Raw genomic sequence first — 15,578 nt, 5'->3', positions numbered from 1 at the left:
TTTGAGATTACTAACAAGCTAATGTCAAGGAACAAATGTACACCACTTCCAACTATCTTCTTTCCAGTCGACCTTCCGGACCTCTTTGCAAAGTTCTTCCGTGACAAAATACAAACCATTAGAGATAAGATTGACAACACAATTTCAATTGACTCGTTTTCACCATACAGTTTTGATACAGAATTTCAGCGGCAACCATTAGCAGTATTTAAACCTGTCTCTATGGATTTAGTACGTACAATGGTGATGAAGTGTGCACCAAAGACATCTGAACTTGATCCAATTCTAACATCACTGCTGCTTGAGTGATTAGATCCAGTATTGCCTTTACTAACTGATGATATTAATACCTCTATCTCTCATCCGGAGAATTCCCATCATATTTCAAAACTGCCATTGAAAAGCATCTAATGAAGAAACCAAGACTCGACCATAACGATTTAAGGAACTACCGCCCAGTTTCTAATCTCCCAGTCATACAAAAAATCTTAGAAAAAGTTTTTCTATCCCAGATTGTATCTCATCTGGATTCAAACAGTCTTTTTAGCCATGTACAATCTGCATATCGCCCATGCCAAAGTACTGAAACTACTCATCAAAAGTAGTTAATCACATTCTTTCTGCTTTGGACAGTCCTCACCCTCCTTGATTAGTCTAAAGCATTTGACACAATAGACCATGATATATTACTTCACCGTCTCCTGCATGTATTTGGCATTCATGATAGAGCCATATTGTGGTTCAAGTCTTACTTGGTCTACAGGACACAAATTGTGTCTGCAAATATAATACACTCCAGCCCAGTTAATATATGTTGTGGTGTTCCACAGGGATCTGTTCTTGGACCTGTTCCCTTCATTCTGTACACTCAGCCACTCTCAAATGTCATAGGTCATCATCCAGTGTCTCACCAGTTATACGCTGACGACACCCAAATATACAAATCTAGCCACCCAACTGAAGTTCATGCTACCATCCAAGGTGTAGAGAGGTGCATTTCTGATGAGAAATCATGGATGACATGCAAGAAGCTGCAAATAATGACGATAAAAGTGAGGCCATTCTGATCACAACACGAAGACTTTCTCATTCACATCCTTTAAGTCAAACAATAAATATCAGCAAAACCAACATTAATTTCACACAGTCAGTACGAAACCTAGGTGTTACTCTGGACAGTACTCTAACATTGCACCAACATGTCATAAATGTATGCAAGGTTGTTAATCTTGAGCTGAGACGCATCAGGTCCATTCGCAAATATTTCAGTTGATGCCACTAAAAGACGTGTGTGTTCATTAGCACTTTCACGACTGTACTATTGCAACTCAATTTTGTCTGGTTCATCTCAATATCTACTCCAGAAACTTGAAAAAGTTAAAAACACAGCTGCTCTGATCATCCTTAGAGTGCCACGATCAGTGCACACCTCCCCGCTGATCTGTACCCTACAATGGCATTGCATTTAATCCAAACTCAAACACGAAATTTGTCTCTGTGCAACGTTTCACTGACGGACTCCAGTCTGACATAATTATCCGACCTCACCCACGTGTGCGCACCAGCAAGATACTTACGTCCCTCTTCTGGCAACCGTATACTCATTATTCCCACTATGAAAACGAAGTCATATGGACAACGTTCTTTTGCATACCAAGGCCCAGCAAAGTGGAATGAATTACCCACTGAACTTCGACACAAAGACACAGTGATCTCATTCAATAGTGCTCTTAAAGCTGACTTATTTCGACTGCAAGAACAAATATAATGTCCTAATAATGCTATCTACCTTAAATAATTTCAGCATGTTTTTATGTTTTCCAATTTTATGGTGTATGTGTTTTGTAATCATATCATTATATATGTTTTTTATGTTATAGGTGTTGTCTAATGTTGTTAAGCGCTTAGAGCTTCTAAAGATTAGGCGCTATATAAAGTCCTCATTATTATTATTATTATTATTATTATTATTATTATTAACATTATTTTTATTTATCGACATGCATAACTTATAAGGCTACGCGATGTCCGGGCCAATGCCAGGTAGTGGATTTTATCAGATAAGTACCGATCAATTTCTTAAAGAGACTGATAAATCTGTACCGGAATATATTAGCTATTTCGTAGAAGTTGGTCTTGATTATACTGATACTTAGTACTATCTGCACCACGACTACCCGTTTTGTGCCAGATCAATGTTTATTGATTATGAGCTGCTGTCGGAACACCTCAATAAATATAATTCTATTGTTCGTAAACTTGTTCCGACTCTACTTGGCAAGAAACGATACGTAATTTATTAAAAAAGTTGAAACAAGCGATAAAATATGGGCTTATTCTAAGAGAAGATCATCGGGTTCTAAAATTTAATTATTAACAGTTGATGAAAGATTAGATTGATTCTAATACCAATTGCAAAGGAATTGTAACAACGGATTTTGGGATATTTTAGTCAATAGAAATATCAAAAAAACGAGTCAAAGTTGCAATTGCCACTGATGTAAAAAGACGAACAAGCTTGTTGCATCAGATGATTTCATAAGTATGAAAATCTTTAACACAAATCTAGTGGCTTTTCAACGACTATCAACAAATATAAAGTTGAATACACTGATATGTGTTGCTGCAGTTTTGGATTTGTCGAAGAGGCTGATGTATGATTTTCATCATAATTTTGTTAAACGGCAGTGGCATGATTATAAGCTCTTGTTTAAGGATACTGATTCGTTGATGTATAAATTGAATGTGTTGATGTTTATCAGGATATTTACTTGAATAATGAGTTATTTGATTTATAAAATTATCCTGAAAAAGCGGACTGAAGTGTAACGCCAACAGAAAAGTAATTCATAAGTTTAAGGACAAAAAAACTTTATTTTAATATCAGAATTTGTTGGACTGCGAAGTAAAATGTCCTGCTTAAAGTTGGCTAATCAGAAAGTAAGAAACGTGCAAAGGGAATTAAAAATATACAGTTGATCGAATGCTCGGATCCGATGAACATAAAACTGCACTAGTTAGAATAATAACTCATGTTACAATGATGATCAGGTCCAATCATCATAAACTAGAAACTAATGTGATTGTTAAACTTAGGTTGTGTACTTTCGACGTCAAACGTTTTTGTGAAAATGGAGTTGACACATTTGCGATTGAGTATCGGAAATCTGAACCTGATATTGGTGGATTAAACGTTTTAGATTGGTTGCTATCGGGTAAGTGAAAATAATTTGCCTAACAATAACGTGTATCAATTACAGTAGTAATGCTAAATGGTAGTTTATGGCTCAAAGACCCTTTTTCACAGAACAATATGAATTTTCACTAGTACGTTCTAGGAACCGTAGTAAATCCCGACGACCAAGAGTCGCCCCGACAACCACTTTTCGGGGTATGGGCTAGAGTGGTAGAAGGGTTAGAGACCTTGACAATTTGTACTTTTTCCGTGAAAAAATATCTTTGAGCCCGAAACCCCACTTAGTATTCCTACTACCATATTTTGATCATCATAGCATCTTACGTTAGTTTTCTTTTTCATGTTAAAAGAAGTAATGACAAAAACGTATATATATTCTAACGATATTTTCCTCATTATAGTGTTGATCCGCACGTTCATTGACAAAGAATTTTGTTATCACATTATATTACAGTTCCTTTGAGTTTCAGTTAATTGTATGGACATTAGTGGGAATGTTATATCCTATAAGAAGAAAAAGCAATGCAAATCGTTTGATTAATAATCATTCGACCGTTTAACAGTTTCAGGGCACGACTTCATCTGGCGCGACACACGAAGTACACGCTGTTCATTACCTTCGTACAGAGCACGACATCCTGTCACGTTACGCTTGACGTTCTCAGCTGCTTCAGACGTTTTTACTGTGCACGACTGCATGTAGCACGAATCATGACGCGAACAGATGCTTAATATACTTTTACCGGCAGCTCAAAGAAATTATGCATTCATAATGGAGAAAAAAGCAACTTTACCAAAATGTACGAAAAAGATCAGAAATGGTTTTATGATATGCAGAATGTTTGCTTTATTAAGAATTCTAGCTTGGTGTATTTTATTTTAATACACAGCGTCCACGAACGTTTGTACAAGCCCTCATACGTTGATGAAATCTTTGAAATACATTCGCACATTTGCATACGAACTTGGACAATTTTGAGCATTTTAAATGCGTGATCTTTGTTTATAAGTCTCTGAGTATCTGATGCTACGAGCAGATTGCTTCCAATCTGTTAAATTTACGTGCAGAATGTTTACTTTGCTTGACTTGAACTCTTTAAAAGCCTTGTAATGCGATTGAAAACGCTTATCTACTATCCACATATTACTAACAAGCGTAATAACACAAAGTTATGAAACTACGAATGATGCGGCATATTAAATATGCGTTGCCTCATAAAAGATTGCATTTGCTTATACTTACATCGGAACTTTTCGGTCGTCTCAGTTTGTTGTAAGCAAGTGCAGCTGCAGCGACGATGCCTAGCAACGCAAGTGTTCCCAATACGGCTCCAACTATGATTGGCACTTGATTGTCTTCCTTTCTAGAACCTGCTACAAGTATGGAATGAATTGAAGAAATTGAACATATCACAAGAACTCACATATGCATCTACTCATTTACGAATATGTATATGATAGGTTTTAATGTTTCCACTTGCAGCAGTTTCAGTTTATATAAAGCCTTTCTGAAACAACGAGCCAGTCCAGAAATGTCATAGTGCACGCTCGATATGCAGCAAGCATACGATTGGCACCAGTACTGCAATAATGTTCGAAGTAGAGACAGGATTTGCCTATCTTTAAGTTAACTCCACATAGATCGCATAAATGGAGGCGTGATGTGATGTGACGTAATTTTGATTTTTAACGTAGCTTTAACAATTTTTCAGTCATATCGCTACGATGTCCGCAATGTGGCAGTTTATAGTGATGTCTAGCACTGGACCATCATGCCGCAGACATATAGCATGATATCCCACCCAGTCACATTATCCTGACACCAGGCCGACCAGTCCTAACACTAACCTCTTAATGCTGAACGCCAAGCAAGGCAGCTGATAATACCATTTTTGTAAGTCTTTGATATGACTCGGGGATCAACACGACATCCCGCATCCGAGGCGGACCCTCTAACCACTAGGCCACCGGAGCGGTTCACAAATGGAGGCGAAAATTCAACAAACTCGCAACAGCGTTTCTTCCATTTCTTAATCTGAGGTTAACCACTACAATTTTTTTGAAATGGTATTTATATTTACAACGATTGTAAACTTTTAAAATGTTGTATGATTACACTGATTTGCATTATAACACTTTCAATTTGTTTCAACTGCATTAAACGTTAAAGCTCTTCAAGAAAACGAAATTTGTAAAGGTGCATGCACATTTAATAAGAGTTGAAGTAAATAATAGAGGCCTAGATTGGTTTTTGTTATAAATTGCTACATACCTTATTTATTAGGCTTAAAAACGTTTCAATGTTTCGCACAAAATTCAGATAATTGCTGACTATAATTGTTACGAAGAGACAGGAAACATGTTTTACACATCTTTGTTTTTGGCTGGAATCCAATGTGGTGGCCGAAAAATGATATAAACCACGCTATGAATTCCGCAAAACCATTATTGTCATCCTCTACATCTTTGCTCACAAGTGTAAGGAAATTTATGCCTAACAATTAATGAGAGTTGCTGAGCGAAACAATCCATAACCGCCATGTCATTATTCCAGTACCTATCACTCGAATATGATTCTCTCTACATATTGCTTATAGTAATTTCACAGGCAAAACACTGCTACGAATTAAGCTAAAGTCCTTAATTTGGCTATGAACATTTCATAGGTTACCTAGCACATATCTGTAAACTATGTATCTCAGCAAGTGTCATTTGCTTGAGCAAAGACTATTAGCGATTTGCTTACACGAGCCATAATCAAATACTAACGTAGAAGAAAGGCTTCAAAAGTGCTTTTTCTGTAGGATGATTACTTTGAGTAACGGTTCTCTTTGAGGTTTCAGTATATGTAAGTTTTATTGTCTATTGTAAGACATTTCAAACGATAATTTAAATTTTAAAAAGCCCATTCAGGCATAGAAAACTAAAAACATATTTCTGAATACGTACCATCTCCCGCGCCACCTTTTGATGGCTCAGAGATGGGCAAACTATCACCACAGCTATACACCGGTACTTGCGGACCGCAGTTCATCCTCAGAATAGCATTGACGTCTGTACCTGTAATTATAAGATAGCACAACAGTAAACATTTTTATTCAAGCTTTTACGTTTACAAAATTGGTGTACGTCATTCGGAACATACTCTCCATGACGGTAACTCAACGAAATGTTTGATAGTTTACTTAAAATAACGGGAGCGGAAATTTAATCATGACAATTTTGTGTGTCTGTCATATAATTATTATCAAGTGAGCCAACGCTTAATCAGATTGTTGACTATTTAGCTATCTGACTGCATTTCATAGCGAATAGAGTGCGTTTCCTTTGGAACTGCCACACATTATAGCTAAATGTACAATCACGTGCAATCTATATGTTTGACCGTCAAATACTGAACTTTTATGTGAAGTTCGTTTTTTTATATTTAACAAAGGAAAACAAATCAACCCTCTCAATATACAAACATATCGTAGTGTACATTTTTTTCGCTAGAAACGTTAAAATGAACATAATATAATAGTATATATAGGCCTTTATGAGGTAAAATATTCTCCAATGTTTATTTTAAATCTGGTTATCTTTTGATTCAAGTTAATCTTCAATAAGCATTTCTTTTTATAAACACATTTACCTTTGAGTTTAATCCAGAACATCCCGCCTTGTTCCAAGTATGTATTGTCTAGTCGCACGGAAATGTTGTTCGTTTTACTTGTATATAAAATTCTTGCCTCAAAATCATTATTATCGTAACAGGTGATTGATTTCTCGCTATCTCCATCCTTTACCACAAGTCTCTGTACGCACTTCCCTTGGATATCATAGGAAAAGCGAATATCAAGGGCGATAATTTGAATGAATCCCGAAGTAGTCTGCACGTTGCAAACTCCTCCCGTCTGGCATGCTGAAATGGCTATTCCTTCTTTATATCCGTCATTAGATATATAGACACTTCCACTAGGGATGGGACTTATTGGTCCAACAGGTTTGTCGGAGTCTATGGTCCCAATTCTTGACTCTGTAAACAAAACATTAAAGTGTAAAGTGGTGATATATTAGGCTGATTGATAAAAAGAGAGATTTAGTAAGGTTATATTGTAATTACTAGATCGCTTCTATCGACAATGAATTCGACATTTAGAAAAAAACAAAAATCAAAGGAACAATTATGAGAGGGACTTATGGTGAAACGTTAAATCGAGTTGACGATTAGAGGTAATACTAATTCATACGAATCATGCGATACGCATTTTGCTCTGTCTGATCAAGTAAGTATATTAGCATAAGTTCTCCTTTTAAATTAATGAACGACACAATCGTGTAGTTAATTACTTCTGTGATATAGATGTTAGTATTATATAATCATATCCATACTGTTACATTAAACTGTTTGTTCGAAAACATAGTTCCGCTTTTGGGTTCATATTTATTCATATACCTGCTTGTTGTCTATTTAGCCCACCTTAAGTGATCATTGTCTTACAAAGTCATTCAAGTTTTACACGCATTGCTTGTGATCAAGCACCTGCAAACAGTAGTGCTCCAATTTGAGAAGAATTATTAATTAAAAATAAACGCGAACAAGCACGACTTTTAAAATACCATTAAATTATAATTAATAATAATGGATATGAAAAATTTATCAAACTTTTGTACAAAGCAATAAATATTGTAAATACACGTTGATTCAGTAGATTTTTGTGAAATTCGAAAACTCAAAACATGAATATCCATGAAGTATGAATATCCATGAAGTATGCCAATGAAGACTCATGTATTTCCAAGCATTTTCATCTCAATTAGAAACTCTTATCATGAGGACTTAACATTGGACAATGCTTCCATTGTCTCTGTTAGCGATGTTCTATGGAAAATGCTTTTTAAAGTCAACAGTTAGGACTCACTATGCTCTAGGTCAATTTTCTGGACTTTCAGGGCAACTTTCAAGGTAATACCAGATGATGAATATTCAGTGTCCGTTATGATCGCCGTTTAAACAAATTTATAATCAGCCATCAAAAATTTCGTCGTCCTTGATAAAGCTTCATAAAGTTAATGCACTCTACCTCAAGAAGGGTGATCTATCAAAATAATATGATAATGCAAGAAGCACAACCAAAGTCATTTAGAAGCAGACACAGAAATCAGCTAAGCATAGCTATTAGGGGCATATACTTCGACTCACATGGGATTAGACTGGATGGTGTCTAGAATCTCATTTCGCCCCTGAATTGTTTCCTTTTCACTTTCTGACGTTTATGACAACAAATTTACATATGTATCTTCCACAGTGATAGTATGAAGAATTTATGGTCATAAACTAAGTAACGAAAAGATGCAAAGTGAACAAGGTTTAAAAAACGTAATAAACAATTTAATTACCAATGGTATAAAATAAAAATGTAAGAGGAAATTAGGGTTATGAAGTGAATCCAAAATAATCCTGGAAGAGTTATACTGATGTCCAAAGGAATAAAAAGTTTCGTATATACTTCAGAACCGGAAATGTACACGTCCGCCAAGAATCATGACGTTGATATAATTGGGTTATTCAGGACATCCATGAACAGTTCAATATTTTTAGAATAACATTATAGTCCAAACAATTGTTTACACTGAACGGTCCAAACAAATGGTTTTCCTCTCAAATAATATCTAAGAACAACATGAAACACATCAAAAGAATTGATATTACAATATTAACACAAAAAAGAATGACTCGAAATATAGGAATGAAATCTGATTGCTCAATTCTATCCTATATACACGTCCTGTTACAATTATCGCACAATTACCTCTTCGTGATAGATCATAGTACTCATTGAAATGTTTCAAACTACCTAGTCATGTGACCTAAGTCATTCAATAAGAATTAACTTAATTCTTCTAAGATACCACGTGACCGATCCCTCCAATGGGAATAAGGCTTGTTTACTTGTAATTATTTTATTAGTAACTGTCAAGATGTACGCAAGCATCTCTTTATAGATCCTTCTCAATTTTGCGTCCTTTAATGTCTGATAAGGGACCCTATGCATATACGCCACGAACGAAGGATAATCTCTACAATTTACAGCCATGAAGAACAAAAATAAAAAGATTACATAAAATCATGTGCAAGGAGTTATTGATATACATATGAATAGAAACAGGTAAAGTAGCTATTACTAACCAAAGTATCTTACCTTTAATACAGTCGTAAACGATGTTCATATAATGTGTTGTATCGATGTACCCAGGGTCACAATGTCCATCGGTGACAATACTGGCAACCGTCACGTAGCATGACTGTCTTCCGTTACATTGGATGTACCTGCTGTAGTCTTGTGTATAGCTATTAAATATTTCAAGAAATTGATAATTTAGACTCTTGAAATTTGCTACAAATGATCATATTACGTAGAATAGACAATGGTCATATTTCGGGCATCAAATCTTCGACGTGTTATGCTATTTGGCAACTATATTAGAGATGATTAGCTTTTGATATTACTTTAGTCTTTGATTTTCTATATCAACCAACAAGAAGTGACGTTACGTTTGAAATGTCACTTTAATTCGCATACATTGGAAACTCGATTTCAAAATCGAGACTGATGTTGTTTGATGATAATCAGACCTGATTTTAATGAATCAAACATACCAACTATCAAACTTTAGACTTACTTGAAGACTAATTATTGCATAGCTAGCATCTCAGTGAAACGAAAAAGTCATATTTCGAACATTTCTCATATTGCATGCATTAATATATATATATATATATATATATATATATATATATATATATATATATATATATATATATATATATATATATATATATATATATATATATATATGTATATTGTACATATGAAAGTAGACTTATATCAATTGTACGGTATGGCATATCCTAGGGCTTACAAGCTATCTCATTTGGTTCATGGCCTGAATTTAGAATCAATGTTGAAACAACAAATCTATGCTTGTTTATCTCTTCATGCCCATTTAATGTTTAAAAGGCTATAATATGGAATTTTGATAGTGTTTGAGTTATAAGCCAGATGCACGTCTTTGTTACACACAGACCGTTATGAAATGTATGTATGGTTATAAAGTAGGTATTTTTAATAAAACTCTTCCATGATTATGTTGGGTTCACTTCATCCATAATATGATCCAGGGATACGTTCCATACCACAGTTACATGATCGAAAGTCTTGATTGAAGATATGCTTGATTTCGTGCTCCCGTGGTTTTCAGCCTGGGGTCATTACTAATTTATAAGTTATAACAACGAGATAATTCCCGAACCCTTTTAGCAAGATCTAACGTCTATACATTTTTTTTCGTCTCCTCCTGACCTTCAAACAAATAAATGATTATAAGAAAAGACGTTCGATAGTTGCCAGTTGTGGCCTAAGTTCCCTAGCCTCAGGATATGACCCTGGGTCTCTATTTGGAAACTTATTTGACATAATCTCATCGTGTCCTCAAGCTTATATATTGTAAATGGGTAACGATTTTAACATTTTCCAAATTATGACTCATCGGAAACATGTCCTAGTCACATATATAAGACCCAAGGTTGCAATACGAAAACAGTGCACTATGTTAAACCTCGACTATAATTGGCGCATACCTCAGATCTGCTTCTTCGATATTGAAGAAATTGTTTGAGATTTTTTAAAATTAACTCCCCCACCCCGTAGCCTTACTCTCAGGGGCCAAGTTAAACACGTTAAATCCTAGGATATATCTACAGACTACTATTATCCCACCATATTCTACAGAGTACGGTCCTCATATCTGTTTGATAAGCTTCAGTGTAATACTAACAATCGGGGAGAACGATATAATCCCCGTTTTCTTAAAAAAATATGGTGATAATAAGGTACAATGTCGGTTATATTTGTATTACTGAAAGCACGCATCCTACCAAGTTAATATAACTTTATTTTATATTTTGTAGAGCATGTTAAGTTATTATTTCTTTGGCGTGGTAATTCTGCCTATTGCCAGCAATATCATCTTCGAGCACCAAAACCAACAATGGCATTACATTCCAACACTTTTTAATCTTTCCTCTTATAATAACCTGATATGCAATTCTCCCAGACAATACATCACACTTTGTCTTGACGTCACAAGGAAATTACTTCTTCCAACAGCATATATATATATATATATATATATATATATATATATATATATATATATATATATATATATATATATATATAGTGTTAAATTGCATATTGCCGTCATTGCACGTGGAATACGTCTGGAACAATACTGTTACTTGAAAATTATCAATGAATATAACTGACCTTATAGCGCAATCTTCATCTTCATACGTGCAGCAGTCTGGCCTGGTGGCGGAAGAGACGCCTTTGCAGCCACTGACGGTTCGTTTAGCAAATATGTACACATGAAGAACTTGAATAACTTTCTCATCCGGACAGGAAAATTTGTACAACTGGATATAGGTGTTATTTGGCACGCACATAGTAGAATTGTGTTCGATGTCTGTCAATATACCGAATATATTCTCTTTTAATAGCTAACTATTCCATAATTTAGAAAGACGACTTTTTCACAAGTCTGCCTAACATATTTAGACATGTGGAAGGTCATTATCCATAGTTTACATCTCTCTCCCTAACTCCCTCCCTCCCTCTCTCTCTCTCTCTCTCTCTCTCTCTCTCTCTCTCTCTCTCTTTTACATTCGTTCGTCCGTATGGTTTCTTAATATCTTAATAGAAACCTCAAGAATATTTTGGTATAAGCGTTTTTAGTTGCATTAAAATATATTTAGACTGTATTATGTTTGAACAGGAATTAAAAATATAAAAGTAAAATACATTTTAAAGCATACGTATAAATGATAAAGAGACGCAAATGTGTTCTGATAATTGTAAATGGAGATAAAAATACATTTTGCCTATTTTTACGAACTATGCAATGAACAAATATACCTTAACGCTTTGATATTTTAGTTTTGTATGCCCTATGACCCATTTTTGATTTCATGATTTCATACATAGTAGTTAGTAACATCGGTTCAAGCTGTAATGATGTAAGCTCGTCATACACAGTCTAGCAATTGTCTTATAAGGTTTACTATCGATTTATGATATCTAGAGCATTTCTATGAAATAGTTGGATTAATAGTTAGGTAGGTATCAATGTTTATGAAATATACTGCGTTTTGTTTATATATGTACATATAGTGTAGGATATACACTCTGAGAGGAGAGCTTTGGATACATCTATGCAAGTAGGATCGGGTGATGCAGTTTTAAGCTGTGTACATTTATACTTCTATATGGATACGTATCAAAATTCTCAGAATGTTGCATTCAACGCAGTATTCAAATACTAAAAGAGACATAACTCTCAACAAAATTTACTAATTAATAAAGTCACTCAACACTAATAAGATTTAACTAAAATAGAGTAATATAACATTTTTTAAAATAAGACCACGTTTCCGCTACCATCTTCATCAGGCAAAAGTTCATCTCCACATCGGTATACAGGTGTTGCGTTCCAGCATTGCACAGTTAGCCTGGCACCATTTATCATTGCTAAAATGTACAGAATGCAAAATGGTTTCAATTTTCCATACTACTACTACTACTACTGCTACTACTACTAATAATAATAATAAAAATAGTAATTCATAGGCCAACGGCACACAAATACATGCAACTTAATATGTAGCACATCCTTTCATGGTAGACAGATATATAGTGAAAACCCTCAAAACCGAAAACACTTAATCCACCCCACAATAAAAATATTCGATTTTGAAAAGTTTTCGGTTTACTGCGGTTTTTGCAGATATGAACAGTCTTTCTCTAAATACATTCATCGAGAGAATGTTCTTACTGGAGTATACGTTTATGTACGTGCAAGAATGCACAAATTAAGAAAGCTAACAAGTTCCTTTCGAGAATCGCATCATGGCAAATGAATAAATACGTTTGATCCACATTGAAATACAATCATCGTCACAAAAAACTTCTGTGGTTTGAGATGATTATAAACTTTGTTGAAGTAAATTTGAATTAAAGATTGATACTCTTCAATGTTTAAATGCTTGTCGCTCAATGTAACAGATATACGATGCTGTATGGGGGACAAAATATATTGAATAGCAACAGTCCTCTAAGTTTATGTAAGTTGAATCACTGAACATGTACATGATTCGTGTGGAAAGCCAATTCTTATTAAGTTAGTACCTTAATCGTACTTTTTGTTGCTCGGGGTTAGTTTGTTTAGGCATTCTTTATGGCGCCTTTTCATTGATTACATACATTCATACTAGAAGGTCAACAGTCTTGACACATCACAAGACTATATTTGCTTCTTAAGTGTGAAACGAAAGTATTTTCAAAAGTAATAGCGCCATTGTGGTTAATGATAAATAAACCAGTGTAATAGAAAGTTATTAGTACTGTATTAAATGAGAAAATAATTATTGTGAGAAATAATTAGAAGTTTAATGAAAATGGATATAATAGGGTTTTCGGAGTAAGATAAAAATAGGAAGCCATTCTCATAGACTTTAGACTGATCATAAATATGTAAAGATTTGTAGATTGGATGGAAAATGTTGCGTTGACAGTTTTACAAAATTCATTAAAGTCTCACTCAAAGAAAGCACAATGGCAGTTCATTATCAAGGCAATTTTCAGATGAGTATTGCTAATGTTTGGACATGCGAGGTACGTAACGTCCCCTCTTTGCAATGACGATCATTTTAGTAGTGGTATTGTTTGTTTTGGTTGAATAAATGGTATATATAGTAACAGCAATAGTAGACGGGGAGGTGGAGAAAGGGTGTATCATAGCTATAAACAACAGCAGCATCAAGCTTTGAAGTATTGTTATACATCTGTCGTAGAAATCAAACCAAATATGTTAAATCTCTTTTTATAATTATCGCAGCATAAATCATACTCTACTGTAAACAGCGTAGAACCAGATCAGCTGCCGCATAATCTGCAAGTTGACTGTTGTAAATGGGTTACTTTTAAATTAATTTGAAAGAAAACTATTACACACTTATTTGCTTACGTATGCAATTGAAACTCTAGGTCTACTATAATCGTAGTTAACTTTAGGTAAAGGTAAATGCAATACTTACAATCTGTCCTCAACCAAAAGTATCCATCAGTCCTGTTCAACTTGTTGTCCAGCCGAAACAGTAACTCACTCGAGTTGCTGACAAAAAGGTGGGTTGGCTGAAATTTACTATTATGTTGGCAGGAAATAGTATATTCTGTTGATCCATCTGTAACGTGAATTATCTGAGCGCAAGTTTGATTATTATCATAAGCGAGGCGAAGATCCAGCGCCGTAACATTTATCGTGCCATATGTAGACCTTAGTCTGCACATTCCCCCTGATTGGCAGGCAGTGATTGGACTTTGGTACCCGGTATTCCATATAAATACGGATGTCCATCCTGTTTTGTTTTCATTCTGAGAAATCGGATCTAAAACGGGCGAAACAATTACACATTACTAAGTCTATTTGAGCGGTTTAATAATTGCGATCGATCTTCAATAAAGCAAAACGTAATTATATAAATGCAAAAGTAATATCAAAATTTAACCATTTTCAAGTTCAGATACAGCAAATTTTGATACTTTAAATTTAAACTAGTTTCCATAAATTCTGGAAATAGAATAAAATATTTAATACTTTTCTTTCGCAAGAATGTTTGATGTAAAATTCTATATAATGAGAATTTCTGCGTTGAGTACTCTTTCTAATTGTATCATTTCTGAAGTATTTGTTCATGTGTGCAGTATTTTACATTATTCGACATGGATGTAGTGACAGCTCAAATATCATACAAAATTTATTTGAGTTTCACTGGCTTAGACGTTTGAGACTATTGAGAAAAGCATGTACGCCGCAACATAAATTAAACAACACCATATTGATATCATACAGAGACAAGTTCTCAAATTAAGAGGAATTTTTGGACACAGGTTCTCGATCAAATAGTTTGCTTTTCTCCTCCTTTTTGAAATTGAATTTCAAACTATTCCTGCTAAATAACATTAAATCACCATTACCTGGTATACACTGATATTCAACTCTCATGTAATGTGTTTGGTCAATATATGAGGAGTCACACGAGGAATTTGTCCATACGCTAACGAAAGGGATAACACAGCTTTGTTTTCCATTACATTCTTTGTACAGCGTGTGATCTCCAGTAAATCTGAAAATGGAAACAAAGGTATTAAACTTTCCTAATAGAACCAGCAAATGATAAAAAAAAACCCAATTATCCGTTTTATTTGGCTCCCTTTTAAAAGAATGATATAGATTTTATATCTCTTAGCGTTCAGAAAGTATACATTGCAATCAGCAAGGA

General features: G+C 34.5%; 1 protein-coding gene across 2 annotated transcripts in view; it reads right to left on the bottom strand.

The window, feature by feature from the left end:
* The window catches only part of LOC149797209 (uncharacterized), a 32,874-nt gene that overhangs the window by 16,653 nt on the left and 643 nt on the right, over positions 1–15,578 (bottom strand). The window contains exons 2-9 of one of the 2 annotated variants that reach the window (XM_089960368.1): positions 15,274–15,422; positions 14,334–14,684; positions 12,679–12,768; positions 11,509–11,707; positions 9,382–9,530; positions 6,831–7,214; positions 6,146–6,256; positions 4,440–4,570 (exon numbers count right to left, since the gene is read on the bottom strand). In XM_089960368.1, coding sequence (XP_089816494.1) covers positions 4,440–4,570; positions 6,146–6,256; positions 6,831–7,214; positions 9,382–9,530; positions 11,509–11,707; positions 12,679–12,768; positions 14,334–14,684; positions 15,274–15,422 — 1,564 coding nt within the window. The remainder of the gene's footprint in view (positions 1–4,439; positions 4,571–6,145; positions 6,257–6,830; positions 7,215–9,381; positions 9,531–11,508; positions 11,708–12,678; positions 12,769–14,333; positions 14,685–15,273; positions 15,423–15,578) is intronic. The other variant, XM_089960369.1, reaches the window with a different exon arrangement.

The sequence above is a fragment of the Sinohyriopsis cumingii genome, chromosome 6 (assembly GCF_028554795.1).
Source record: "Sinohyriopsis cumingii isolate HCF-2022 chromosome 6, ASM2855479v2, whole genome shotgun sequence".
Taxonomy (NCBI): domain Eukaryota; kingdom Metazoa; phylum Mollusca; class Bivalvia; order Unionida; family Unionidae; genus Sinohyriopsis; species Sinohyriopsis cumingii.
Note: the sequence above shows the minus strand (reverse complement) of the source record. Positions and strands in the feature narration are given on the sequence as shown.